The 14,088-nt window shown below is 40.4% G+C and overlaps 1 protein-coding gene across 10 annotated transcripts in view; it reads right to left on the bottom strand.

Annotated features, from left to right (window-relative positions):
- sgms1b (sphingomyelin synthase 1b) overlaps positions 1 to 14,088 on the bottom strand; it is a 184,138-nt gene that overhangs the window by 39,403 nt on the left and 130,647 nt on the right. For all 10 annotated transcript variants that reach the window (XM_068052511.1, XM_068052507.1, XM_068052509.1 and 7 more), the window contains 2 exons: positions 5,641 to 6,554; positions 2,889 to 3,006 (listed from right to left, as the gene is read on the bottom strand). In XM_068052511.1, the coding sequence (XP_067908612.1) occupies positions 2,889 to 3,006; positions 5,641 to 6,266 (744 nt within the window). In that variant the 5' untranslated portion in view covers positions 6,267 to 6,554. The remainder of the gene's footprint in view (positions 1 to 2,888; positions 3,007 to 5,640; positions 6,555 to 14,088) is intronic.

Raw genomic sequence — 14,088 nt, forward strand, 5'->3', positions numbered from 1 at the left:
GGAGGTATAATCGCTGTTCCTTCAGCATCACTGAGTCAAAGTCCTGGAACTCCCTAACAGCACTCTGAATGTACCTACACCACGTGGACTGCAGCAGTTCAAGTCAGCTCACTGCCACCTTCCCAAGGACAATTAGGGATGGGCAATAAATGTTGGCCTTGCCAGCGATGCTCACATGACATGAACAAATAAAAGAAAAATATGAAATTAGCTGAAGCTCTCCAAAAGCAATATGCAAAAGGATGGATTTCTATGACACCTCACAGAACTTCAAATGCTCACAAAGCTAGTGATTAAATGATTCAAAGCAACAGAATTCAGAACTATTTACACATCTTCTACAAGACCAAGATAATCTTGAAAATTAACCAGCCTGGGCACACTTTTGGCAAGATTAGCAGGCTCAATTTTGGAAAGCAAAAACAAAAACAGAATTATATTTTTAGATTTATCGAACTGGCATTCGAAGTCTGGTAAAACAAAATGTATGGTAATCTACTTATAACAGAATTTATAACCAATCTAATCCTGTCTTTTGTGTAAGTTTATAAGTTGGTAACTCTCTACTATTGGAATTTGAAAAATATTTAAATGACTCACTGATTCTTAGTATATTGTCTGGCAATGGTAGAACCTACAAATTTACTCAATTTGCACAAAGTTTGCATAAATATGACTGATACTTCTTCTGGTTAATCCCAGCGTTTTTACATTTGCATGATTTTTATTTAGAAAGACTCACCAGGAGCATGCAGAGTAATAGAGGCCACGGGCACTGAGTTAATCCCAAGGAATAGCCTTTTCAGAAGGTGGCACTCAAGTCTTCTTTCAATCAGAAAGGCCAAATAAACATCAACAATTCCATAATAGAAAAGTTGAATTCTGCCACTCTCGAACCCTTTCCCTGTTACGTGCAACAACCCACCATCATGAATTGCTCCAACTAGTCAGATTGGCAACTTATAACTTATAACTTGTGATTTTCAAAAAAGCCTTGAACTCAAAACTTGATCTCAAGATTCTTCGAGTTAAGTGTTTAAACAAGTCCATTTTGGAATAACCTGTTCTGTAAATCCATTATATTCCCATATGCTGGAGTCATATATTACACTTTGTTGGTTGCAATTCCTACATACAAGAAGCTTATGGGGTGCATTTCTTGTATGGCAATTTAAGTGGAAAATTGGCCAGGTATGCTCTGTCCACAAAAAACGGGACACTGCCAATCACTGCCCAATTAGTCTACTCTCAATCATCAGCAAAGAGAAGGAAGGCATCACTGACAGTGCTATCAGGCAGCACTTACCAAAAACCTACTCAGCGATGCTCAATGTGGTTTCCACCAGGATTACTCGGCTCCCAACCTCATTACAGCTTTGATCCAAACATGGACAAAGAGTTGAATTCTAGAGGCAAATGACAATGACTGGCCTCAACATCAGGCAGCATTTGACCGAGTATGGCATCAAGGAGCCTTAGCAAAATTGAAGTCACTGGAAATAGGGGGGGGGGGGGGAATCTCCACTGGTTGGAGTCATACCTAGCACAAAGGAAGATGGTTATAGTTGTTAGAGGCCAAACATTTCAGCCCAGGATATCACTGCAGGAGTTCCTTAGGGTAGTGTCTTAGGCACAACCATCTTCAGCTGCTTCATCAATGACCTTCCCACCATCATAAGGTCAGAAGTGGGGATGTTCACTGATGACTGCACAGTGCTCAGCTCTATTCACATGTCAAATAATGAAGCAGTCCATGTCCGCATACGGTGAGACCTGGACAACGATCAGGCTTAGCAGTTAAGTGACAAGTAACATCATGCCACACATGTGCCAGGCAATAGCCACCACCTCATGACGTTCTACACATTACCATCACTGAATGCCCCACCATCAACCAGAAGCTTAACTGGACCAACCAGACAAATACTGTGGCTACAAGAGCAGGTCAGAGGCTGGGTATTCTGTGGTGAATAAGTATCCCCAAAGCCTCTCCACCATCTACAAGGTACAAGTCAGCAGTGTGATGGAATACTCTCCATTTGCCTGGATGAGTGCAGCCCCAACCACACAGAAGCTCAACACCATCCAGGACAAAGTAGTCTGCATGATTGTCACTTAATCCACCAGTGCACTGTGGCAGCAGGGTGAACCATCTACATGATGCATTGCAGCAATACACCAAGGCTTCTTCAACAGCACCTTCCAAACCCACAACCTCTACCACCTATAAGGCCAAGGGCAGTAAGTGCATGGGAACTCCACTATTTGCAAATTCACCTCCAAGTCACACACCACCCAGATTTGGAAATATACATCTATTACTTCATCGTCACTGGATCAAAATCCTGGAACTCCCTCCCTAACAGCACTGTGGGTGTACTTACACCATTAAGACTGCATCAGTTCAAAAAGGCAGCTCACCACCTTCTCAAGAGCAATTAGGGATGGGCAATAAATGCTGGCCATGCCAGCAACGCCCACATCTTATAACCAAAATAAAAAAGTTTACACAACCTTTTCACTGTATATGTTCCACTTTAATAAGGTATTTGTACTGGTAAATTCAGTCACCCATGAATTATGCTCTCCTTAAATGTACCTCCACATAATTTTCATTCATTTATTTGTAGCAACTAATTAAAATGTTGTAAAACCTCTTAGATAGTTTAATCTCTATTGAGACTGAACAGATTTCAATACACATACTACAGCTATAAACTTCTTTAAAACATGGCAAAAAATTCATTTCCTTGCCAAATTAGTAAAAGGTTGTACCATCTTTCTTTTCCATTTAATGTTACTAGCAAAACACTTTAGTTCGACACCTTTAGGGGGTTTCGTACTTCTGCTTGGAAATCCTCTATTGTGGAAACATAACCAAAACTTACCTTTGGAGAACAGCTGAAGTGCATGCCAGGCACTGGAAGTGTTGTTACATACATTGTAATGCATCTGTACAGGTAAAGCGTGCCAACTATGAAGAAGAATCTCCTGCCCACAATAGATCTGATTGGGGTAAGGTAGGGAAGGGAGGGAGAAAGGTGAGAAAGAAACATTAAAATTTCAAACTAATATACTGCAGTTGCAATTAAATAAGGTAATATTCTTTAAATTGTTTCCAAGCCTCTTCAAACATAATTTTTCTAATGGTCTAGTTGAAGACTGGTTTTTAAAAAATCCTTTATATCTTTTCTCCTGAGGGGAGGAACCTCAGATAGGGTGGAGCGCCACTGGCTACTTACAGCAAGGCATTACAGCCAAGTTGAACCTGTCCTCAGCAGGAGACAAATGCCCATTTTGTGGGAAGCAGGGGTTGAAGCATCATTGGACAGTGATCATGGGTCGGGTTTCTAGCTGAATCTCCCCATCCCTAACAGATGTAGTTATGCAATTGACACTGCTCGGGCCCAGAACAATTAACTCAGGACAGATTAAGGTTCAAAGCTGGGATTTTCCTGATCTGTACAGTTCGCTAACATAATACAGAATGCACTAATTCATTGAGCTGTCAACAAAAACCCTTATTTTGACCATCCTTAAACCATACTCAAAACAGAAAGCATAAAAGCAAATGAAACTGAAAAATTGAATAGGCTGGGTTTCATATCCTTTTTCACTCCTGCCTTCCTAGATTTCAGAAATCATTTTTAAAAACTTCTTTGTTTAGATTTGAGCTGCAAGAAAATTCAACACTCTCCCTTGGATTTGTTTTTAAAAAGGTGATGGTTCAGGAAACCACTATTCTGGTTACAATAAGCACATCATGTCAAATAAACATATGTTACTTACTATACTACAGCTTCATGTGTGGAATCTCCAAATGAAACTAGAAAGATATTCTATGGAGTAAAACCCACCTACCCCAAGTATGCACTGAGAAAAGATTAAGAATTTTCTGTTTTGTCAATGCTTAATCAAAGAATGAACAACCCCAGGTAAAATGCCCAATCGAAAACTGAATTAAATCTCTGTCCTGATGCCAAAGGTCAGCTCAAACTCCAGACAACATTAAAATCTAGTCCGCAAGCAGGACTCTGAGCTTCCGGTTGCTTGCCATTTCAACACTCCCCCCTGCTCTCATGCTCACATCTCTGTCCTGGGATTGCTGCAGTGTTCCAGTGAACATCAACGCAAGCTCAAGGAAAAGCATCACATTGAGTTCAATCATTTCAGAGCATGATGGGCCCCCCATTTTACTTTTATTTTTCTCTTTTTTTTTTTCTTTTCTTTTACATTTTTTACAATCTTTTTTTTGTGTTTAATTCATTTCATCTTAGTTTGTTCAGTTTGCTTACCCACTGTTTTTTTTCATGTTTGTACTTGCTGCTGGTCAATCTTCAGTCCGTTAGCACCCTACCTGTACTAATGCTTTGTCTTTCAACACACCATTAACATATTGTTTGCCTTTGCTCCATGACCTTTTGGTCAGCTATGTGGTCTTGTCCAATCTACACCTTCTCCTTTGTTATCTCTTGCCCTACCCCCGCCTCACTTGCTTATAACCTTTGACATTTCTAATATTTGCTAGTTCCGAAGAAGGGTCACTGACACGAAACGTTAACTCTGCTTCTCTTTCCACAGATGCTGTCAGACCTGCTGAGTGGTTCCAGCATTTCTTGTTTTTATTTAAAATCTATTTATTCATCTCTAGGTGGTTTAATTCCACAGTCCCATTACTGCTGGAACTATAAATCTTCATACCAGATGATTTAGGTCTGTATTTATTCCTATGCCTTCAGTCCCTTCCATAATCAAATATTCGTCCAGCTCCTCTATAATCAAAATGGCACCAACTCACTTCCATATCATCTTATTCCATATTATCTATTCCATTGAGGAGATTGTCAATTGTGTACTCTCCCCTCTCTCCCCTGTAATTAAATTATAACGCTAAGTAAATGTACTAGTCTTAGACTGACAATGCACTGTAACTGCAGCATTAGACTGTAATTGCCAAGGATGAGAATGAGTGTAGAAAATTCATAGCTGGCATTATCCAGGTTATGTTATGAGCTCCAAATCTCACCAATTAGATGAAATCTTTGTGTGTGCCTACATGCAAATACTGGCTCCATTATGACTGCTAACTTTTGAAAATGGCTTCTTTTCAAAGCAACATTCTGCCCAAGCTTGCAAAGCAACCAGAAGGTCCAACAGACTGCCTGACCATTGTATTGCAGTTATGCTACGATAAGCCAAACTGAAAAGAGACTATCTTCGCAAAAGGCATCTCACACCTGTGTTCCACAGTCAAATCAAAATGTGACAGAGTAAAAGTCACTTGAAAAGTATAACATTCCAAATTAAATTTATTTTATTCATTGTTTTCACATTTTAATTTTCAATACTGCTCTCCCTAATGAGAATAAATTCAATTACGATACAAGAGTTCTGGTATTTTCACAAAAAGCAATAAACTAAAATTCCAATGTTATAATGTTACAGAACAATGATCTTTTGTCTTAAAAGCTAAAATCAGAAAGTAATGTTTAACTTTCTGACTTGTTTAGGCTATTAAAAACATTTTTATAAAGTAAAATCTAGAAAAAATTCATCTAATTTCAGTAATTCACATATTTGCAATAAAAGTTTGACGAGACTTTGAAAAAGAAAATTTATTGTATTGCTTATTTTACTTACTTGTATTTCATTAGCACCCACTGAATCAGCCATAATCCTACAAGTATCATGCCATTGATCTCACAGATGGAGAAGGCCCATTCCACCCTGTTAAAGTAGTCAAAAAATTTGTCTGGTAGAGGAGGCTGTTCCTCCTTGGGAGGCACACGTTCATGAACAACTGAGATCATCACTGTGGTAAGTAGAAAACAGGAAAGTGCATAAAGGAAAGCCACAAAAGTCTTCCACCATTCCAGAGACAATGGAAGTTGCTCCAGTTCTGGCATAGGGATTTGAATCATTTCCTTTCGGTATCCATTTGCCAAGCCAGTTCTTTTGGTTTTATTATGGATGTCATTCTCACTTTCAGCATTCAGAGCACCCATGTTAAGATGACCATTGGCATGACCATTCTTGTGCACTTCAATGTGATGCTCCATCTTTAGTGTTTCTATTTTTTCCAGCAATTGCTGACCATTGTCTGATGCAACCAGAGACAGAGGCGGTCTTTGAAAATCTTCCCGAGACAGTTTTAATAGGCCCTGGCCATCGAGCTTATTCTGAAATGCATCGGTATACTCTTGCATGCCATGCTCGGTCAGCCAGGCTAGTACATCTTTGGATGACCATTCCACCACCTCCTTCATTTCAGCAATAAACAATTCAAATTTTAGATGAACTAAGAACGGGCACTAGTTGGCAGCAGCATCTTCAATACCATTATTTCACCCTTCCCAGGGGAAAAAACGCTCTCTCCATGGCTTGTTCATTCTGTCTTGAGAACATTAACAATTTTTTTCAAGAATCCAGTTTGGCACAAAAAGCTGTCTGATGATTTGGTTTGCAATTTTCTCACAGCTAGCACATCATGAGATCCTCAATGCTCGTATCTTTCAGGTGCAATTACTTTCTAAAATGTGAGGTGGAAAGTGAATCTAGTAGGGAGGGTGGGGGGAGTGGAAAAAGAACAAGAAAAAAAAATTAGAAGTGAAGAGCAGAACCTGTGAAAAGTCAAAAACATGAATAACATGATCAAAGTGAAGACATAGAGCTAATTTCATACCTCTATCACTAAGTTTGAATTTAAACTAAAGCCACGACGGGTGAAGAAAAGTAAACAGAAAATCTATGCTAGATCTCTAAATACATTAAAACTTATAACAAAACTTCACATTGAAGTTGCCCACATACATGAGCAGACCTATATATGCCAATCCAGATTGAATTATGCACTGAATTTAATTAAATTTACACAAGCAGTGACCAGAACAAATATTCTCAAATAGTAAAAGTAAAACTGGAAAAGGTTGCCAGAATCTCATGATTGTGTAACAAGAAACACAGGTCCCACTCATCCGTTAAGAGTTTTTATATTCAACTTTCACCCTCCAACTTTGCATTGTGCATTTTGCAATTTAAACACGAGGAATTTGGCGATCCAGTTTCATATTGCATCATACAAAATGTGTTACTGGAAAATGTGGTCTTCTGCATGTTTTAACACAAAATTCACCTATGTATACATGACTCCATAACAAATATTTACACTGGGTGTAGTGGTTAATTTTCAGCATCATTATTTGGGGCATGACATTTATTGAAGTTTAGTAAAAATTGGTTATAGAACTTCCGAGTAAACTGTGAATTATTCTGAATCAACTTGAAGCAGTGATATTGTCACCCAACAACCCCACCCAAATCATCTCCCCATCTTTTCAAAAAAGGTGGTGCCTCTCATTAGGATATGGTTGTACTGGTGCTGACAGCTCTCCAATACTTCATCTAAGAGGCTTTTTTAGTTTGGGACCTCATGTTGGCAGGATATTCAACTGTGGAAGACATTGCAGCTGAGTCCATTTCTGTTCTCACTATATATCCATATTCCCAACAGAAGTCATTAGATAGCAATAAGAAGCAGACAAGAATTCTAGCTAATTTTCCAGCCTAAAGGTTTGAGTCTAACTGTAAATTTGCAACTGCTGTGCTGGCTCAAATCAGCTAACTCAACAAAAGTGAGAATTCAAAACTTGGGATTTGTTTATTCCTCTGGTTTAGTTCTATGCTGGTAGTGCATTTACTCACAAGGCCATTGTGAGCTCTTTTGAATCAAATCTTTCATTGGGTGAATATCTGTCCATTGTATTATTTAATTTCAATTAGATACTTAAGAGACATATTACCTTGGCAGCTACAAGCAATGTACTTTAAGGTTACAATGAAGGCAGTTTGTGCAGTGCTATTACATAAAGCATGTCCAACAGTAATGGCTAATACAGCATAAAAATTGAGATGGTCATTCATTAAAACAGAGTAAGTCTTCAAAAAGTTAATATTTGAATTGACTGAAATTGGGCTTTGTGCTCTTGCATTACAAACATGGTACTAAATCTGCTTCAGGTCTTACAATGCCATGTGTTGGATTCACCATAACTACAGTCAAACTAAATGAAGTTAATGTGCGTGCAGTCACTGAATAATGGCCACAAAGACAACAGCCAAAATTCAAAATATTACACATGTTTCGGATGAAACTAAGTGGGCCAAGTGAATCATGCTGGATGAAAGTGAAGCTGCATGGTTTAAATGGTATTTTTTGCACCCAGTCAGCACTGTCATATCCTTCACAATTAAATATTAAAACTGAATTTAACAGTAATAGAAAGTGAGAAATAAAGGGGAACAGCACATAAAGACAACATTGTTTGGCTGAGCTTCCCTGATGGCTGCATTGGTAAATATATTGCATGTGAAACTGTACCACACACAGCAATAAGGTCTCACCTGTGATCCCTATATATGCTGAGTTTGTTGACATAACAGGAATAGTAAGGTTACTACAATTGATATCAGTTTCCTTGGCTTTGGCAGGATGCTTGCTAAACAGTGACTCCCACTGGAAAGTTTGCGTATGGGATGTTGAGAGGACAAAATTGGCCTCAGCTATGTCGCCAATTCCTCTCCTCCTCCCCTAATGCTATGATACAGGCGAGAATCTCTTTTGGAATAGAGAGGAAATTAGGGGAGTAAAAAATAGTCACCTGTTTAGATGAACAAGAAAGCTGCTCATCATTTGTCACAAATAGCTGACAATCATTGACCCTGCATCCTGCTTCTTTAACATTTATTATCCTGCTACACTCTATATAATGTCAAAGTCATAAGCAATGCAACTTGAAGTAAATTTTAGATTTGTCGTGAGCAGACTAAACCTAGCCACATGAATCATGAATTACTGCATTACTTAGCAAATTAATCAAGGTGATAATCATTGGCCAAATAAGGAATATAAACACTTTGTTCAGATATTATCACAGTAATTACACATTTACAAACAGATTGACAACACAAGAAATAGCAGTAGGCAATACAGCCCCTCAAACGTGCTTTGCCATTCAATTGGATCATGACTAAACTCCTACATCAGTTCCACTTTCCCTTTCAATCCCCATATCCCTTGATTTCCTTAGTGCCCAAATATCTATCAACCTCAGTCTTAAATATTCTCAGTGGGGTAGAGAACTCCAAAAGTTCACTACCCATTGAGTGAAGCAATTTCACCTCATATCTGTCCCCTTATTCTGGGACAGTGCCCCCCTGTTCTAGACTCTCCAACCAGAGGGAACAGCCACTCAGCATCTAGCATGTCAAGGCCTCATAAGAATTATATATGTCGTTTCAATTAGATCACCTTTCATTCTTCTAAACTCCAGAGTGTGTAGGCCCATTCTATTCAATCTCTCCTCGGAGGACAGCTCATTCCAGGAATCAATCTGGTGAACCTTTGTTTCACCCTCTAAGGCAAGTACATCCTTCTTTCGGTAAGGAGACCTAAACTGTACGCAGCTCTCCAGGTGTGGTCTAACTATTTTTTTATACGTTCCTGGGATGTAGGCATCGCTGACTAAGCCTGCATTTATTGCCCATCCCTAATTGCCCTCAAGAAGGTGGAGGTGAGCTGTCTTCTTGAACCGCTGCAGTCCTTGGGATGTAGGTACACCAACAGTGCTGTTAGGAAGGCAGTTCCAGGATTTTGACCCAGCGATAGTGAAGGAACGGCGATGTAGTTCCAAGTCAGGATGATGTGTGGCTTGGAGGGGAACTTGCAGGTGGTGGTGTTCCCATGCATCTGCAGCCCTTGCCCTTCTAAGTGGGTTTGGAAGGTGCTGTTTAAGAACCCTTGGTGAGATGCTGCAGTGCATCTTGTAGATGGTACACACTGCTGTCACTGTGCACTTGTGGTGGAGGGAGTGAAAGTTTGTGGATAGGGTGCCAGTCAAGCGGGTCGCTTTGTCCTGGACGGTGTCGAGCTTCTTGAATGTTGTTGGAGTTGCACCCATCCAGGCAAGTGGAGAGTATTCCATCACACTCCTGACTTGTGCCTTGCAGATGGTGGACAGTAATTGCAGCAAGACATCCTTACTGCTATACTCCAACCCCCTAGCACTTGTTTTAATTTTAGGAAACAGCATGCATCAATTTCTTTTATTATTCATGTTTTCTGATTTTTACTGTTTTAAGTTGCCTAACAAACCTGGTAGTTCCCTGAAGTCACACTTGATCTTAGCAGAATGATCAATATTAAACTTAGAACTTTAACAATCTTTCTGCAATATAAATATGTAAAATACTGTAGCCTTATGCTTCACAGCTTTTTGAGGAGGGCAACAACTTGCATTTAGAAAAATGTCCCAAGCTGCTTCAGAGTGGCAGAAAAAAAATGGATGCAGAGCCAATGGATGAGATATTAAATGAGGGAAAAGAGGCGAGTTTTAGGAAGAGTTTTTTTAAAAAGGTGGGAGGAGGAGGTGGAGAGTCGAAGGTGTTTAGGGAAGGAATTTCAATGTGTATAGCCTAGCCAGCTGAATACACAGCTGACAGAAGGTGGAGTAAAGAGACAGGAGGTTTGTACAAGAGGTCAGAGTTAGATGGTACACTGATGACATTCAACTCAACTCCTCTCCTGCCTCAGTCTCCGTTAGCAGATTACTTATCCAATATTCAATCTTGGATGAGCCATTATTTCCTCTAGATAAATGGTGAGAAGACTGAAGCACTGGGTCAGATTTTGCTCTCTATCGCAAACGAACACATGAGCCAGCAACTGCACTCGCCCACAGACTTTCTATGGCGTTTTTAAACTGGAACTTACTGTAAATTAGAGAACCAAGAAGCATTGCGCCCTTTACAGACATATGGGAGCTGTGTGAACAAGGCAAACAACTGCATATCACCTTAACCCGATTGAAGAATCATTAATAAGCAATGCAGAGTCTGAACCAGGAAGTGTTAGTCAGAATATTAAATTTAATGTCAAATCAACTTCAGAAAAAAAGGAGAAAGATACATTGGGTTGAGAGAGAGGAACGATAGACAGAAAGGAATAAAGTTAAAGCTTTTTCCAACAATAATTAAAAGCTAAAGGAATGAGACTCCACACTTGTAAAAGATAATTTTCAGAGCCAGAAGGTTATTTGGCAATAATCAAGACTTACCAGGTCATTAAAAGGATACGGACACTGGAATGGACACGCCACAACTTTTTCTTGCAATTTTAGTTTGCATCTAAGAGTTGAATACCAGTGAGAGTGCAGTGTAGAGCATATCCACGGCACAGTGAAGAAAATGACTGGCCAGGAGTACAAAGTATAGAAATGCAGTGGTCACAGGAAACTCGATAGTCAGGGGATAGACGGGCATGATTTCAAAATTTGCAGATGATACAAAATTGGGAAATGTAGTAAACAATGAAGAGGATAGTAACAGACCTCATAAGGACAGAGACTGGTGAAATTAGCACTCATGGCAGATGAAATTTAATGCAGAGAAGTGTTAAGTGATACATTTTGATAGGAAGAATGAGAGGCAATATAAACAAAATGGTACAATTTTAAAGTGGGTGCAGGAACAGAGACCCGTCTGGCCAATGTACACATATCTTTGAAGGTGGCAGAACGAGTAGAGAAGACTGTTTAAAATAAAGCCTATGAGACCGTTGGCTTTATTAATAGAGGCAGTGGATATAAAACCAAGGAAGTTACGTGAAATCTTTAGTTAGCCCTCAACTGGAATACGGTTTACAATTCTGGCAGCACACTTTAGGAAGTATATCGAGGCATTGATTAGGGCGCAAAAGAGATTTATTAGAACGGTACTAGGGATGAGGGGCAATTATATGGAGATACTGGAGAAGCTGGGGTTTCCTTACAGCAGAGAATATTAAGAGGAAATTTAATAGCGGTGCTCAAAATAATGTTTTCTTTTCCAGCTCTGCCTCAGTACGGATATGGTCCTAATCAAAGTGACAAATGACACCCTGTGATAGTGACCACACTGCATTATCCCCTGTTGACCTTTCTGTAGCCTTTGACACAGTTGACCACACCTACTCTTTCATTATCCAGCTCAGTGTGATTGCAAATCTATTTCTGGTTCTATAATTTTACCTCAAACATATTGGTAGTTTCTAGTCTGAGCCACACAGACTTGCAGTGTGATTTTCCTTCAGTTTGGAAAGAGCTGAAGATATGCATCAGGCATATTCAACCCATCAACGTCATCTTCACTTACATCTGATGACTTGTGTTAAAATTAGAAGAGCTGTCCTGCAAACTAGTTAAGCAACAACCTGGCACAAATATACTCAATCGTACCCATTAGCCAACTTCCCAGACTCCATCACCATCCCTGGGCATGTCCTGTCCTACCAGAGGACAGACCCATCGGAGGTACAGCACTGTGGTATACTATCGGGAGGGAGTGCCCCTAGAAGTCCTCAACATTGACTCTGGACTTTTATGAAGTATCATATCAGGTCAAACATGGGAAAACAAACCTTCTGATTACCACTCATCGCCCTCCCTCCGCTGATGAATCAGTACTCCTCCATGTTCAACACTACTTGGAAGAAACAGAGAGTAGCAAGGGCACAGAATGTACTCTGGATGGGAGACTTCAATGCCCATCACTAAGTGTAGCTCCATAGCATCACTACTGACAGCGCCTTGAAGGACATGGCAGCTAGATTGGGCTTGCAGCAGATGATGAGAACACCAACACCAGGGAATATTCTACTTGACCTAGCCCTCATCAATCTACTTGTTGCAGGTGCATCTGTCCAAGACAATATTGCTCGGACTGACCACTGCAGTGTCCCTGTAGAGACAAATCCCCACTTCATACTGAGGACATCATCCATCTTGTTGCGTGCCTCATCCTAAGTGGGAAAGATTCAGACCACATCTAGCAGCTCAAAACTGGGCATCCATGAGGTGCTTTGGGCCATCAGCAGCAGTCGAATTGTACTCAACCACAATCTGTAACCACATGGCTCAGCATATCCCTCACTGTAACATTACCATCAAGCCAGGCAACCAATGCTGATTCATTGAGTGTAGAAGTGGAGTACCACCAGGTGAACCTGAAAATGCTGTGACAACCTGGTTAAGCTACAACACATGACGACATGCATGCTCAACAGTGGAGACAACACAGGACGATGCTCCATGAACAATCCCATTCTCAATAATGGTAGAGCCTAGCATGAGTGCAAAGACAATGCTGAAACATACACAGCCATCTTCAGTCTGAAGTGTCAAGTGGATTATCTGTCTTGGTTTCCTCCTGATGCCACTCTTCAGCCAATTCAATTCACTACATGCGATATCAAGAAAGGCAAAGCACACTGGGCCCGGCAAAGCACACTGGGCCCAACAAAGTCTATGGGCTCTGACAACATTCTGGCTGTAGTGCTGAAGACTTTTGCTCCAAAACTAGTTGTGCCCCAAACCAGGCTGTTCCACTGCAGCTGTAACACTGGCATCTACGCATCAAATTGGAAAATTGCCCAGGTATATCCTGCCCATGGAAACTAGGACAAATCCAATTCAGCCAATTATAACCCATCAGCCTACCCTCAAGCATCAGTAGTGATGGAAGGTGGCATGGACAGTCCTATCAAGTGGCACCTACTCAACAATAACCTGTTCACCAATGCTCAGTTTGGGTTCTCCCAGGTCCACTCAGTCCCAGACCTCATTACAGCCTCGGTCCAAACATAGAAAAAAAAGAGTTGAATTCCAGAGGTCAGACGAGAGTGACTGCCCTCAACATTAAAGCAGCTTTTGACAGAGTGTGGTGCCAAGGAGCCCAAGTAAAATTGAAGTCAATGCAGATCGGAGGGGAGACACTCTCTGGCTGGAATCATACTCATCTCAAAGGAAGACAATTATGGTGGTTGGAAGCCAATCAGCAGCCCCAGGACATCATTGCAGGAATTCTTCTGGGCTTAGAACATTGCCCTATCATCTTCAGCTGTTTATCAATGACCTTCCCCCTCCTATAAAGTCAGAAGTGGGGATGTTGGTTGATTATTGCAATGCTCAATTCCAGTCACAACTCCCCAGATAATGAAGTAGTCCACGTCTGGATATAACATTCAGGCTTGGGTAGATAAGTGGCAGGTAACATTTG

Source organism: Heterodontus francisci, chromosome 20 (assembly GCF_036365525.1).
Source record: "Heterodontus francisci isolate sHetFra1 chromosome 20, sHetFra1.hap1, whole genome shotgun sequence".
NCBI classification, from domain to species: domain Eukaryota; kingdom Metazoa; phylum Chordata; class Chondrichthyes; order Heterodontiformes; family Heterodontidae; genus Heterodontus; species Heterodontus francisci.